At 39.6% G+C, this 14,978-nt stretch overlaps 1 protein-coding gene and 1 long non-coding RNA gene across 2 annotated transcripts in view; one reads left to right on the forward strand and one right to left on the reverse strand.

Moving 5' to 3' along the window:
• The first annotated feature begins 995 nt into the window (after positions 1 to 995).
• The window catches only part of LOC128019091 (fibroin heavy chain), a 36,208-nt gene continuing 22,225 nt past the window's right edge, over positions 996 to 14,978 (forward strand). Inside the window, exon 1 of the mRNA XM_052605094.1 lies at positions 996 to 1,242. Coding sequence (XP_052461054.1) covers positions 1,158 to 1,242 — 85 coding nt within the window. The 5' untranslated portion in view covers positions 996 to 1,157. The remainder of the gene's footprint in view (positions 1,243 to 14,978) is intronic.
• On the reverse strand, positions 13,431 to 14,958 carry LOC128019093 (uncharacterized). Its single transcript, XR_008185067.1, has 3 exons — positions 14,908 to 14,958; positions 14,715 to 14,779; positions 13,431 to 14,012 (listed from the first exon to the last, which is right to left on the reverse strand). It is a non-coding gene; the product is annotated as an uncharacterized LOC128019093 (long non-coding RNA).

The following is a 14,978-nucleotide window of genomic DNA, read 5'->3' on the forward strand; positions in this document are numbered from 1 at the left end:
CACGTTAGATTCTTTCGCAATTATTTTTTTTAATGTGACAACGCGTTTACGTCACCCACAAAGCGGAAGTAGACACATGTGCTGAGTCTGAAATCGCATAATGCAAGGAGTCAGCAGTGTTTTGATTTGAGGGAATAGGTAAAGAGAACGTCGTGGCGTGTGTCCATTGCAATATTGAGCTGGCATACCACAACAAGGGCCCTATGATTTCCGCGATGCAGAAAACGCGGAGGGAATCGCGGAATCCAGTCATAAAAACGGATTTTACAGTTAAACGCGGAATACGTCAACCCGTCAAAATAAAAGTCTGGTTAAAGACTATTGTTCCGCAGAATGTACATATGTAAAATGTACTACAAAAAAAAAAATCAAACATTATTATTATTATTTTTAAGGTTTAATCACACAACATTTCTTCCATGTTTTATTTTTAATAGTAAATCCCCTTTGTTTTTCCAAAAAGTTAATTTTCAATAATTAAAAGATAAATTAAATTAATGTTTTATGTGTTTAATGTGCATCTCAGAAAATGCTTTATTTAAAATCCCAACTGAATGGCACTTAAATGAACTTAATTCATCTGTCAACTTTATTGTCATTGTTCACAGTACAAGTACAGACAGAGAAACAATGGGTAATAATTAAATGTTTATTTTTGATGTATGCATTGCATTCTTTGCATTTAAAAAATAATTTTAAAAAATCTAAAAAAGAAAACTTAATTTTTCATTTTAAGAGATCCAGGAGTCTTATTTTCTCTTGCATAATTAATATTGCATTTAAAATTAAGCAAAAACACATTTTATCCGATTAATCGATGGAATTTTTGGTAGAATACTCGATTACTAAAATATTCGGTAGCTACAGCCCTAGTTTGAACACCGCATTCATCTCATCCAATCCCAATCAAACACACCTGAACAAGCTAATCCAGGTCTTTCATTCAGATTACTTGAAAGCTACAGGCAGGTGAGTTTGATCAGGGTTGGAGTTGACCTGATCTCCTCGTATCTTTAAAACCCCATTTTACAGTGGTTGATGTTACAGCAACACGTTTATTTGTTTTAGTTGTTTTGTATTTTGCTATTAGCTCTTGAAGACACACCAGTTCAGTGCATTTTCCATCAGAGATCATTGTGAGTTGACAGACCGGGAGGATGACAGCTCATGTGTGTTGCTTGATTGTTGTTCTATTGTGTCTGTTTGGATACTTGAGCATAACAGATGCTGGAAAAACAACAGGTGAGAAGATCTGTTGGCTATTACATGGCATAGAGAAATGTAAAAATAAGTGATGCCCAGTCTTTGAATGCAGGATTAGGAATGGGTTTTAAAAGGTTATTAACCCCAATATTATGTACTTCGTTTCTCCTGCTGAACAACAATACCTGGTGTATCTGCACTGTGGGGTAGATTTTCGTAAAACCATCTAAGGTGTATGTGTTTTTAGCCCTTTTAGATTCAACCATGGATATAACAATTACTGCATTTACATTACTGTAAGGCTAGGTTTGTGGCAGGTGTAGACACTAATGATTACTACACAAGTAGTGTATGTTGACTGTTGTATTAGTCATTAGTTTTAATGAGAGGTAACAAAATCTGACAATGGCACAAAGATGCTTGCTGTCTTTCTCTTTAGAAAAGCAAAACCATAATGCATCGTCAACAAGTTAAGCAGAGACTGAAGTGTTTTGTAATTAAAATGAGTGGAAATGTTAATCATTCAGTGGCTCTTTCTCATGTCTGTATAATAGTAAAGCCAGGAAAGTGTCCACCCCAATCATCTAGAATTAGATCGTGTAACAGGAGTCCCTGTGAGAATGACTCCAACTGCCCCAACAATGAGAAGTGCTGCAGCAATGACTGTGGAAGTTACTGTACAGCTCCATATATAGGTATGTTGTTGTTAGTGAAAAGTGGCTTTTTACTTTCTTGCTCTAATAAAGTAGGTGTGAACTGAACCCTGTTTTAATCACAGGATGGCTTTACAAAAGTATACTTGGAATATAATTAATTTTTGTAGGTAAAGGTTTGTTGCTGTTAATGCATTGTTTCATTCTGTTTATTGGTGTGTCATAGTCCATAGCACAAACTAAAACTGGCTAACTTTGTCCCTGCAGTGAAGCCAGGTCAATGTCCCGACCCAAGGGACATTACATTATCTCCTGAAATCTGTGTCCAAGATGGCCAGTGTCCTGCCACACAGAAATGTTGCCCAACCACCAGTGTCAATGCATGCAGTGAACCCCAGGGTCAGGGGAGCGGCCAGGGTCAGGGGAGCGGCCAGGGAAGTGGCCTTGGCTATGGTCAGGGTAGTGGCCAGGGGAGCGGCTATGGTCAGGGAAGCGGGTTTGGCCAGGGTCAAGGGAGCGGCCAGGGAAGCGGCTATGGTCAAGGGAGCGGCTATGGTCAGGGTAGTGGCCAGGGGAGCGGCTATGGCCAGGGAAGCGGGTTTGGCCAGGGTCAAGGGAGTGGCCAAGGAAGTGGCTTTGGCTATGGCCAGGGGAGCGGCCAGGGGAGCGGCTTGGGCCAGGGAGTTGGGTATGGCCAGGGAGTTGGGTATGGCCAGGGAGTTGGGTATGGCCAGGGTAGTGGCTATGGACAGGGCCAGGGAGTTGGCTATGGCCAGGGGAGCGGCCAGGGAAGTGGCTTTGGCCAGGGCCAGGGAGTTGGCTATGGCCAGGGGAGCGGCCAGGGAAGCGGCTTGGGCCAGGGAGTTGGCTATGGCCAGGGGAGCGGCTTTGGCCAGGGAGTTGGCCATGGCCAGGGGAGCGGCCAGGGAAGTGGCTTTGGCCAGGGCCAGGGAGTTGGCTATGGCAAGGGGAGCGGCCAGGGAAGCGGCTTGGGCCAGGGAGTTGGCTATGGCCAGGGGAGCGGCTTTGGCCAGGGAGTTGGCCATGGCCAGGGGAGCGGCCAGGGAAGTGGCTTTGGCCAGGGAGTTGGCCATGGCCAGGGGAGCGGCTTTGGCCAGGGAGTTGGCCATGGCCAGGGGAGCGGCCAGGGAAGTGGCTATGGACAGGGCCAGGGAGTTGGGTATGGCCAGGGAAGTGGCTTTGGCCAGGGAGTTGGCCGTGGCTCTGGCTATGGACAGGGGAGTGGTCAGGGACTGGGAAGTGGGCAAGGAAAGGGTCACTGAAGTGATCAGTCAGGGAAATTGTCTTGAAACTTTCGTATGAATTTTGGATGACTCCTACTGGAGACCTTTCCGTTCAGTGCTTTATGGCATTTTTCCCTTGTCTAGAACTGTTGCCCTCTCCCTCCTACCCTCAAATAAAAATAAATGCTTGAAGAGTTTGGTGTTATCATTTGGATGTACTCACACTTATGGTTCCTCTACCTGACAGTGGTGGATCTAGACCACAATAAAGGGGGGTGCACTTGTGCTTTTAGGGGGCACAGTTTTACATTTCACTCTAACCTACTTTGTGATAGCCACTCAACCAATCACAGTGCACCATTACACGCAATCTATACTGTATTGGTGGTCTGAATATATGGAATCCTAATTTCCTCATCTGCTTGGAGATCAACAAACAAGGGTTGCATGATAAATCGCATGATTGTCATGTGCATTTAACAAAATGAACTGTTGGATTCATTTAGGAAGTGATGATTGATTGTGTTTTTTTTTAAAGCCCAGTGCCTATATAAGGGGGGAGTTGTGGCCTAGTGGTTAGAGTTTGACTCCTAACCCTAGGGTTGTGGGTTTGAATCTCGGGTCGGCAAGAACACAATTTAGGTGTCTTTTGAGCAAGGCATTGAACCCCCAACTGCTCCCCGGGGTCCGCAGCATAAATGGCTGCCCACTTCTCCGGGTGTGTGTTCACGGTGTATGTGTGTGTTCACTGCTCTTTGTGTGTGCACTATGGATGGGTTAAAGCATGAATTCTGAGCATGGGTCACCATACTTGGCCTATTGTCATTATTATTAAGACTATTATTGACCAAGTTGAGAGGCTGTTGGATTTGGATCAACTTACTATGTGTATTTTCATCAGTTTAAATATGAAGTGACTTTCATATTGATTAAATGGGTTTATTGAATTGAGAGGTCTCTTGGATTTACTGCATTTTTGGGAAGAAATTACAAAATTTATATTTGAAATTCAAAACCTGGATTAGAATTTTGTTATGATCAGAAAGAGCTTTATTGCCAAGTATGCTTATGCATACAACAAATTTGTTTTAGTGACACAAGCTTCCAGTGCACACAGACAAAAAAAATGTGTATAAACAATTGTGCTATAAATGATAATGGAATAGGATTGAGTAAGAGGCAGGGATGTACTACGATGGAAGGGCTACAAATATAAGGATATGTTTTTATTGCATAAGTGGGGAACATATGACTGTTCATGGAAACAGTCAAGCAACATAAGGACAGCAGTTTTTAAGTGTTTTGCCTCGTTTACTCCTTAGACTACTGCGTGGTTGTCGTTGCTTGGAAAGTTTGGTTTAATTACTGTGTGTCTTACCCTGGTAAATACTAGGGATGGGCGTTTTCTGCAAATATCACATTTGAATATTTGAGCTCACATAAAAACGAGTATTCGAATATTCGTTTATTTAAATTAAGTTTAATGAGACAGACTTTACAGCAACATTTATTGTTTCCGTCATTTTGAACAAGTTTACACACAATAAGCTTGAACATTACACATCGTGTTTTGTAGCTGAAAACCTTTAACAATGCGTGCAAACAAACAAAAGGACAGATTAAAAGCAAAAAAAAAAAAAAAACATGTGAACAAAGAAAAAACGTAAAGCAGCCTGCAGCAATTAGGCTATTGTAGAACGTAGCCTACACTTAACTTTGAAACTTTAAAACTGTCAGCAAATCTTTTTTTTTTTTTTTTCTATTGTTTTACATGTTCTTGTTAAGAAATTCGGAGTCAGCTCCTTAGTCTGTTATCAATAAGGCCAGCCGAGAAGAAAACGCGCCCTGATGGCACAGACGTTGTCGGGACTCATAAATAACGGTGTGCTAAGCGAATACGTTTTGTGAAGCGCTTCGTGTTTTCGTTTCAACACTGAATGGGATCCTCATCTGGTGGAATACATGGCCCCAGCAAGAACTGTTCCCATTCGTCTCGGCTGAAGAACTGGCTCAGCCTTTTCCGACGAGTGGGCATTACATTCTCTTCATCGTTGGTGACACACCACTCGCATCAAGGAAAATGTTTTGATAATGTCCCAAAAAGTTTTTTTTTCTTACTTCTCTCATGTTTTCATCAAGAAACCTGAGATGTTTGTGCCGAGGGTCTAGGGCAGACGCGAGAAGAGGAGTTTTCAGTGCATTCTCCAAGTTAGCTGTGTTTATTCGTTGCTTGAGAGATGCCGCAACAATGTTCTTGAATTCGGTCACTTTCTGTGATTCTCCACGGCATATTTGAAGTACTGTAGAAGACCGCAGTCTTTAGGGGCCGTTCACTTATCACGTCTTTTGATCGCTCAAGTTCGTTATTTCCAATGTAGGCGCGCGGTATGCGTGCTTATAATGGAAGCGACGCGGTTGCGATGCGCACACGGTGCGACGTGCCCGTTTTTCCCTGGCGCGTCCGCACTGCATCGAGTTAAAAACATCTCAACTTTTCAGAATGCCGCAAGCGCACCGCGGGTCATGTGACAAGAACTAACCAATCATTTTCATCCTTTCCCATAACAACGTTGAAAGCTCAGCCAAGATGAAGGAACAGCTGATCATAGCTGTATATATATTGTCATTTTGAAATAAATGTAGTAGCAGAGCTACTGAGATTTCCATTTCCACTCTTACCTATTGCTCGGACAACTTTTGCCCACTGTCATCTAGACCAGCACAATCCACCCCATCTGCACCCGGCTGTCCGAGGTTTTCAGTGAACGTCGCTCTAAACTCAGGGCTGCAAAGAGGAAATGGAATAAATCAAGAAACCCTACTGACCTCAGTGTGTATCAGTCTCTCCTCTCTTCCTTCTCTGAAAATGTCTTCACTGCTAAAACATCGTACTACCACAAAATTAACAACTGTTGTGATGCTCGGACACTCTTCAAAACTTTCTCTTCTTAACCTGCCTCCACCTCCTCCTCCTCAATTGACTCTAACAGCTGACGACTTTGCAGTTTTCTTCACAAATAAGACTAGAACCATCGGTGACCAATTCTACACATCGCAGACTGAGGATAACTTCACAATGACCAATGCACACTCTCTCTCCTCCTTCTCTCTACTCTGAGATAGACATTTCCAAACTTATCCTGTCCAATCATCCTATTAATATATCTTATTACCCCTTCCTTCAAGCGTTCTCTTCTTCAGTCATACATTCACTTACATTATCAACTCCTCTCTTCAATCTGGAACATTTCCCTCAGCATTTAAGCAGGCTTGGGTAATCCCACTGCTTAAGAAACCATCTCTAAATCCAGCACTTCTAGAAAACTACTGATCATTGCAAAGACACTGGGTTGAACTGTGTTCAACCAGCTTTCTTTGTTTCTTGTACAGAACAACCTCCTGGACCGCAACCAAGCTGGCTTCAAAAGCGGCCACTTGACTGAGACTGCCCTGATCTCAGTTACTGAAGCCCTGCAACTGGCAAGAGCAGCTTCAAAATCCTCAATACTCATCTTACTGGACCTGTCTGCTGCTTTTGACACCGTTAATCACCCGATTCTCCTGTTCACCCTCAGAAAGATGGGCAAAATCACTCTCACTGACCTTTTCCTGGACTGTGCCCAGCTGATAGAATGACCTCCCAATCTCAAATTGAACAGCTGAGTGTCTACTCATTTTCAAGAAACACCTATAGACTCCTCTTTTTCGCCAGCACTTAACCAACTAATACTAGCACTTTTCTTGTCTTACATATAAAAAAAAAACCTGGCTATGCGTTCTTTAAAATGGCACTTGTATACTGTTGTTGTTCTCTTGTTGATCTGATTGCTTCTATTGCTCTCACTTGTAAGTCACTTTGGATAAAAGCATCTGCTTAATGATTAGATGTCATGAGGTAGAGTGACTGGGGGAAGAAACCGTTCTTGTGCCTGACTGTCCTGGTATTTGGGGCTCTGAAGCGCCAGCCAGAGGCAAAAGTTCAAAGATGAGGTAACTTGAATATGATGGATCCAGAGTGATTTTCTGAGCCCTTTTGCTCACTCTGGATGTATACAGTTCTTGAAGGGTGGGCAGGGGAGTACCAATAATCCTTTCAGCAGTCCGAACCATTCTCTGTAATCTTCTGATGTCTGATTTTCTAGCTGAACCAAACCAGACAGTTATTGAAGTACACAGGACAGACTCAACGACGGCTGAGTAGAACTGTTTCAGCAGCTCCTGTGGCAGGTTAAACTTCATCAGCTGGTGAAGGAAGTACAACCTTTGTTGGGCCTTTTTAACAATGGAGTCAATGTGATTGTCCCACATCTGGTCCTGAAAGATGGTGGGCAGCCATTTTTTCTTCTGAAGTCCATGATAATCTCCACGGTTTTAAAAGTGTTCAGCTCCAGGATGTTAAGGCTGCACCAGACAGCCAGCTGCTCAACCTCTTGTCTGTAAGCAGATGAGTCTGTAAGCAAACTTCAGGAGCTTGACAGAGGGGTCTTTAGAGGTGCAGTCATTGGTGTACAGGGAGAAGAGCAGTTGGGAGAGAGGAGAGGGGCACCAGTGTTGGTGGAGCAGCTGTTTGACATGAATTTTCCCAGTCTCACTAACTGTTGCCTATTTGTCAGAAAGCTGGTGATCCACTGATAGATAGAGCTAGGAACAGAGAGCTGGGTCAGTTTGGTCTGGAGATCTGTTGGGATGATGGTGTTGAAAGCCGAGCTAAAGTCCACAAACAGGATCCTCACATAAGTCCCTGTTTTGTCCAGATGTTGTAGGATGAAGTGCAATCCCATGTTGATTGCATAATCCGTGGACCTGGTTGCTCCATTAGCAAACTGCAGGGGGTCCAGTAATTTCCTTCAGATAAACCAGAATCAGTTTTTCAAACCACTCCATGATGACAGACATTAGAGCCGCATGTCTGTAGAGGTTAAGTCCTGTTATCTTGGGTTTCTTTGGAATGGGGATGATGGTGGAGTGTTTGTAGCAGGAAGGCATTTCACACAACTCCAGATCTGTTGAAGATCTGTGAAAAGATTGGGGCCATCTGGTCAGCACAGGTGTAATGCCATCTGGGCCTGGTGCTTTTCTTTTGTTCTTCCTGAAGACCTGGGGCCCGTTTCACAAAGGAGGTTCACAGCAAATCAGAATATGAAATTATTTCTGAAGGATCATGTGACTGGAGTAATGGTGCTAAAATTTCAGATTTCGAAATATATTCAAATAGAAAACAAAACTAAATTTTACTGTTTTGCTGTACTTTGGATCAAATAAATGCAGGCTTGGTGAACAGAAGAGACTTATTTAATGTACATTAACAGTCTTACTGTTCAAAAACTTTTGGCTGGTGGTGTATACTATAGTCAACTTAAATTTTCTCTAATTTCTAGCTTTTAATTAGCTTAGAAATCTATAATTGCTGGACAAAAACAAATAATAATGTTTTTAGTATACTAACCTTTTATCACGTAATAAGGTAGAATAGTTTCTAGAATGTAATAAATGCTATGTCAATTAGCACTGCATTGTTCATATACTTTTATTTATTACCTGTAAGAGATGACTTAAACCATATTATTGGCTTAATCGTATGTGTAATGTCTTTTGTGTTTCCAAAATTTTTACTTTTTCTGTGAAAACAACTGTTTTCATACAGCGATGGCTGGATGCTTTTGTCCATATTAGGAATTTCCTGGTATGTCTTTCTGCTGGAGAGCTCCTCTGGCATCGAGTATGAATGAAACACACACTGCATAAGTGTTTAGTGATCCGTGATGTTCATCTCATCTTCTGGGTCCGAATAAAATATCAGTTCATGCACAGACTATTCTGTCTCTTTGAGTTTAATTCTATATTTATTCACACCAGCTCTTGAAAACATCAATGCAAACACATTTGACTGAAAAAGTGAGGGGGACAAATTTCTGTGATATTAAAACTCGTCCCCCGCGTAATCTACGCGCCCGTCTGTGCAGCGTCTCTCTATAGTAAAGCTGTGGATTTTGATCACTTCAAAGCACAAATAAAATTTTTGCTATAACTTTTCTGTTTCTTAGCATTTTTATTGACAAATCACAGCGAAGCGTTGACAATATTGTTTGTTTGTGTGTGAGAGTGTTCCGTTATGTGTCTGTACGTGTGTGCATGCTGTAGGCTACAATCCTTGTAGGCAGAACTAGTTTAGAATGGCTATAGTTACAGCATTAATTTTGCTAGTGCTTGAACGGAAATAGAACACTCTGAGAGCAAGTGAAATCCATAATTCACAGACCTTCAGAAAATCCTAGCTTCAGTAAAAATCACACTGTTCCGCTCTCAATGTATTGGTTTTGGGACATATTCCATTAGGGTTTATTGGTTTAATAAATAGAAGGCAACCAATTACCAGTAGAGACCAACAGGGTCCATTGCAGTGTCCAGTAAAGTCCCATTATAACCAGTCAAACTATGACAAATTCTGTAGTGGTGTCTATTTTTTTTTTTTTACATATTCCCAAAACATCTTAATTCTGAAATCTGTGAAAGTAAATGCATTTCGCACCTTTATTGACTGTTAGTTGATCTATAATTCACAATGGGCAAAGAAGCCTAATAGTGTAATCTATCAACTTTGAACATATACATCTTTTTACTTAAGAACCAGATATTGTCATACCATAAAATATTTTTCCTCTGATTGGTCCTTGTATTCATAAGATCAACAAAATCGCGTGTGATTGGTTATAATGCCATCCAGCGAATTAATTTAGCAGCTGGTGATGTTTTTCTTTTTTATATATATAGTTTAAAGGACAAAATGTGCATTTCACCCAAAATATAATAAGGTTTGGGCAATTCAAATGATTAGAAGGTAGTGGGAGTAGCCATGTATGGTTTCGAAGATATGGGAGTAATTTTCAGGTTAATACGGATAACAGAGAATGGTTTCTAGTTATATGGAAACAAGAGTGGTTAACATTTAGCTCCTTATTTTTCATCTGAAGTATTATTTGTGATTGAATTTTGTGAATGGGAGTTCCTCTTTTGCTCTGTTATAAGCCCGGATGTTTTCAATGTCGATTTAGCAGTCTTGTCACATTTTACAGTAAAATATAATTGTCTGTTTTGCTCTATACACCTGTCACTTTTCTGGTGTGTATGTCTAAATGCTGCAATGGGTCCTTAATAAAGTTAAGAACCATTGAGAACTTTTGGCTCCTCTGTGTTTCCTTTTTCTAGTATCTCAAGATACCACCTGACTAGAAGTTGCAGGACCAGCCAAACTATGAAAAAAAAAGTGCGACTTATAGTCCGGAAAATACAGTAATGGAGCGTGAGAGGGGAAAGAGTTACTTGCTAGGGATGATGTTAGGAAGTGATATTCGCGTTGCTACATTTTTAATGATAACAGTAGTTAAAACAGCTAAACTTCAACATTTTAGCTGTAAAATGCCACATGCAGTATAGCTAATATTAAGAAATATTTTGTGCTTTTACTTTTAAAAATGTTGGTAACGTTAAAGTTAATGCTTACAAACTTTGAAGATTTTGAATACAGAAGTTACATTTGTAATGGTGTATTTTCATTTAGATGTGTTATTATTATTTGTGATTATAAATTAAGATTATTAAGTAATAAATTAATTTTAAGATAGCATGGAATAGATTATATATATATAGATTATATAACTGACTCAAATGATTCGCGAACCCGCTCCGAACTCTCGAATTGATTCAAATGATTCGCGAACCCGCTCCGAACTCCCGAACTGACTCAAATGATTCACGATCCCCAAACTGACTCAAATGATTCGCGATCCCGCTATGAACTGCCGAAATTATTCAAATGATTCACAAACCCGCTTTGAACTCCCGAACTGATTCAAATGATTTGCGATCCCCGAACTGACACAAATGATACGCGAACTCGCACTGAACTCCCGAACTGACTCAATTGATTCGTGATCCAGTATCGAACTCCCAAACTGGTTCAAATGATTCACGCTCCATACTCCGAACTCCCAAAATGACTCAAATGATTCGCGAACCCGGTTTGAACTCCAAAACTGACTCAAATGATTCGCGATCCCGCTCCGAACTCCCGAACTGACTCAAATGATTCACGCTCCATACTTCGAACTCCCAAAATGATTCAAATGATTTGCAAACCCGCTTTGAACTCCCAAACTGACTCAAATGAATCACGCTCATAACTCCCGAACTGAATCAAATGATTCACAATCTGAAGTTACACAGTTCAGTGTAACTGAATTTACACCATCACAATTAACCAGATAAAAATTGGTTTCACATTTTAATTTTCAGGTTGATAATTGTCTCAGTTTAATTTTTGATTGTACAAGTTTAGGTTGTTGCATCCGAATAAGATTTTTTAACAAATATAAAACATGACTCATTATTCAGATTTTTTTTTTTTGGAAGTTCCAATCCAAATCAAATGACACCGCCAGCGCTACTATTGGCTTAGTTCTCTAATTTCATAACATTTACTGAAATTAAGGTACGAAAAGTATTTTGTTAACAAAATATGAATATTTCCATTCCAAACTGCTGTCCACGTCGAAACATACATGAACATAACCAGGTGAGCAGATCACTCTCTCACTATTTGATTGCTCTAGTCTTTATCCACTCATCACCATCATCATCATCATCATCATCATCATCCACCAATCAGAACACACGAGAACTCTTTGACCACAGCTGCTGTGCTTCAAAAGCTCTTGCAGCAGCTCAACACTGGTTTTCTCTGAGGTGGTCGGATCACATCAGATTGTGGTTAATCTTGCAGATCATGACTTATATCTACTCTTCCTCTTCCTGCAGTTTGCTAATATAAAGATTCCTCCTTTGTACTCACACCTCTTCTGTGGGTTTAGTTGTTCTGGGTCTGGATTTGGGCTCCTGGGGTCTCAAAAAAGAAAAATTTTCAATCTCCAAGGTGAACGTTATCTAATTCTTAGAGAAAAGGGTTCATTGGGGTTATATATAGAACCATAGGGTGCTTTACTCAACTCCAAAGAACCTTTTATGCTAAAAAGGTTCTATAACAACAAGAAAGGAACCCTTTTGGCACAAAGGTTCTTTAGGCTATTATTCATTCATTCATTCACAGCAAAACACGTTGGGTTGTTTTTTTTAACTCAACTTAAAATTTGTTGGGTCATTTTTTCGTCGTTGGGTTATTTTTATTTATAACCCAACTGTTGGGTTAAATATGTTTCCCGCTTCACTCCTGTTCAAATTTTAACGGTCCAGTCAGAGACTCAGCGCGGACATCAGTGGCAGCCTGCCTGATTATGAAGGGTAAGTAACTATTAATATAATCGTATGATGTATATAACTGTCATAACATTAAGTAATGTGTCTGATACATTAATTTTTTTTTATTTTTTATACGTTATAAAAGTTTTAATTCCCTTTTGTCCGTTTGTTTCCCCCAGATAATCAGATCGATTGTAAATGAATGCTATTCCTGTTTGCTCACCAGTATTAATACACTAAAAGATTAGCTGCAAAAAATGTTTAGACAAGTATTACAAGTTAATAAAAATGTTAGAAAAGCCGCACGGACCATTTATCGGATCGGACCAGTGAAAGAAGCTGCTCGAGCTGATTCCGTCCAACAAAGCTTCCTTTCATTTACAGTGTACTTTTGTTCCTCCCTACAAGTCCAAATCAGTTAAAGGGTTAAGGGTGGGAAAATGTACTCACATTAGCCGCAAATATAGCCAAATTTACTGGAGGAGGTGAAAACTGGTTTAGTCTGTCTCTTACACTCTAAAAACTGCTGGGTTGAAAACAACCCAATTTGGGTTATTTTGACAACCCAGCGCTGGGTCAAAAAGGGACGAACCCAGCGCTGGGTTGTTTTAACCCAACCAGTTGGGTTATCATATTTAACCCAGCCTGCTGGGTTGCGTTTTTTATGGTTTAAAATGACTATATTGCAGGGTTTAAAAAAACAGAGCGGGTGTTTTTTTTTATCACTGTATTTCAGAAGGAAAACTACTGTATTTAAAAAATGTTCGATATCATTTCGCATGTGCTTGATAAAGCAGCGTTTGTGAGCTCAGCACCGCTCTGCAGCCGTTACCGGAGAAACCTACCTCTCCCGCTCTTAGCGCCTGCTGCTGGCAGAAAATAAACTCGCAGAGTGCAGCCATGTGGGGAAACAATGCATTTCTACGTTAAAATTAACCCAAATTGAGCTAGGCATTAAACCTACAAATGTTGTTCATTTTAAATATCACTTTTACACACAAATAATAATTACCAAAAGGAAAATATTTATTAAAAACAAGAGAAAAGTCAAAAAGTAACATGTTAGAAGAAATGCAGAAAAGGATGGCATTAACAGCTACAGAGTTCATAAACAAAGCATTGAACATTTGATGAATATAACTTAAGATCAAATTGGACTTTTTTCAATTGTATATATTGTATAAAAATATACGAAAACACATACAATAAATTTACAATTAGTTAGGTTTTTTTCCAACTATTCTGGCATGACAGTACACAAATAAATCACAACATTAACTTTGATATTATAACATTTAACAGACGCGTGTGTGTGTGTGTGTGTGAAAGTATGTGAGCAGGTGTATGAATGACAGAGTGTAAACTCTTCTACTAAACAACACAGAAAAAGCATTTAACTTTTTTTTTTTAACAAATTATACACTTACAGTTTGTTTCATAGTCCATGAATACAGATCATGCATCACGGTCAATTTTCATGATCTCTTTAGCATAACTGATGTAATCATGAAGAAACCCCATCAGCACAGCATGTGACATCTTCTACATCATCCAGGGCAGCGTCCTCCTTTAAAACCACCGCTGCATCAGTTTAGGGGAAAGAAGATTCTCCTCTCTGACCAGCATTCATCCCAGTCACCGCCTGTTCTTCAACAGTGGCCTAAGAGAAACACATTTGAAAAAATTTAGCATTTAATTAAACTATCCATTTTCAGAGGTGTATTCACATCCGTAAGGATAGGTAAATAATCTGTTTTAAAGTTTCAACACTTTGTGCGGTTGTTTAATGTCTCAGTCCACCACAGCGCTCCAGGAGGCTATAATGGCAGCACTAGTGTGAGGACATGCGATATTGTTTGAATAAATATTGCTTTCAGAAAGCTTCTTTACTGAAACATTAAAACAGACATGACATTCACATACCTCACAATATTCACGTACATGGAGGGCTGCTCTTCAAACCGTTAGTTCACCAAATAATTAAAATGTTTATAATTTACTCTTCTCATGCTTTTCCAGACTCATACAAAATCTGCTAATTTTTTGGAAAACGTATGAATATATTTAATATTCTCTTTTTGTGTCCTCCATTGCTGGTCTGGGAGACCAGTATTTTATTTTGAACATACATGTTTGCTATCATATAATTTAAGATGTATTCATATATAAATATCAGAATTTACTTCTACAATAACTCTATATTTATGAAGCTTGAAAATACTGATTATCTAAACTATAAATGGATTAACAAATATTATGAGAAAACTAAAAATATATTAATTTATGTTGTAAAGACAGACAAAAGTCTTATAGGTTTGGAAAGACTTGAGGGCAAGTAAATGATTTTTTGTGTGAACTTTACCTCTAAGAGCGAAGACCAAGAATAATGACTCTCCAAATCAGACAACTCCAAAGTTGGTTTGAGTTCTGCAATAAAAAACACACACATCAATGGTCTTAATGAAATGAGCACATAATCACAATGTTGTTGCATCAAAATGTGAAGTAAACTGGCAGGAGACAACAGAAAAATTTATTTTCTAAAAATAACTTACATAAAATCTCAAAGGAATGATGCTCTCCCATGTCTCTTGCTTTTAACATCTACAAAAACAAAAAACAAACA

The sequence above is a fragment of the Carassius gibelio genome, chromosome A8, assembly GCF_023724105.1.
Source record: "Carassius gibelio isolate Cgi1373 ecotype wild population from Czech Republic chromosome A8, carGib1.2-hapl.c, whole genome shotgun sequence".
In the NCBI taxonomy this organism is placed as follows: domain Eukaryota; kingdom Metazoa; phylum Chordata; class Actinopteri; order Cypriniformes; family Cyprinidae; genus Carassius; species Carassius gibelio.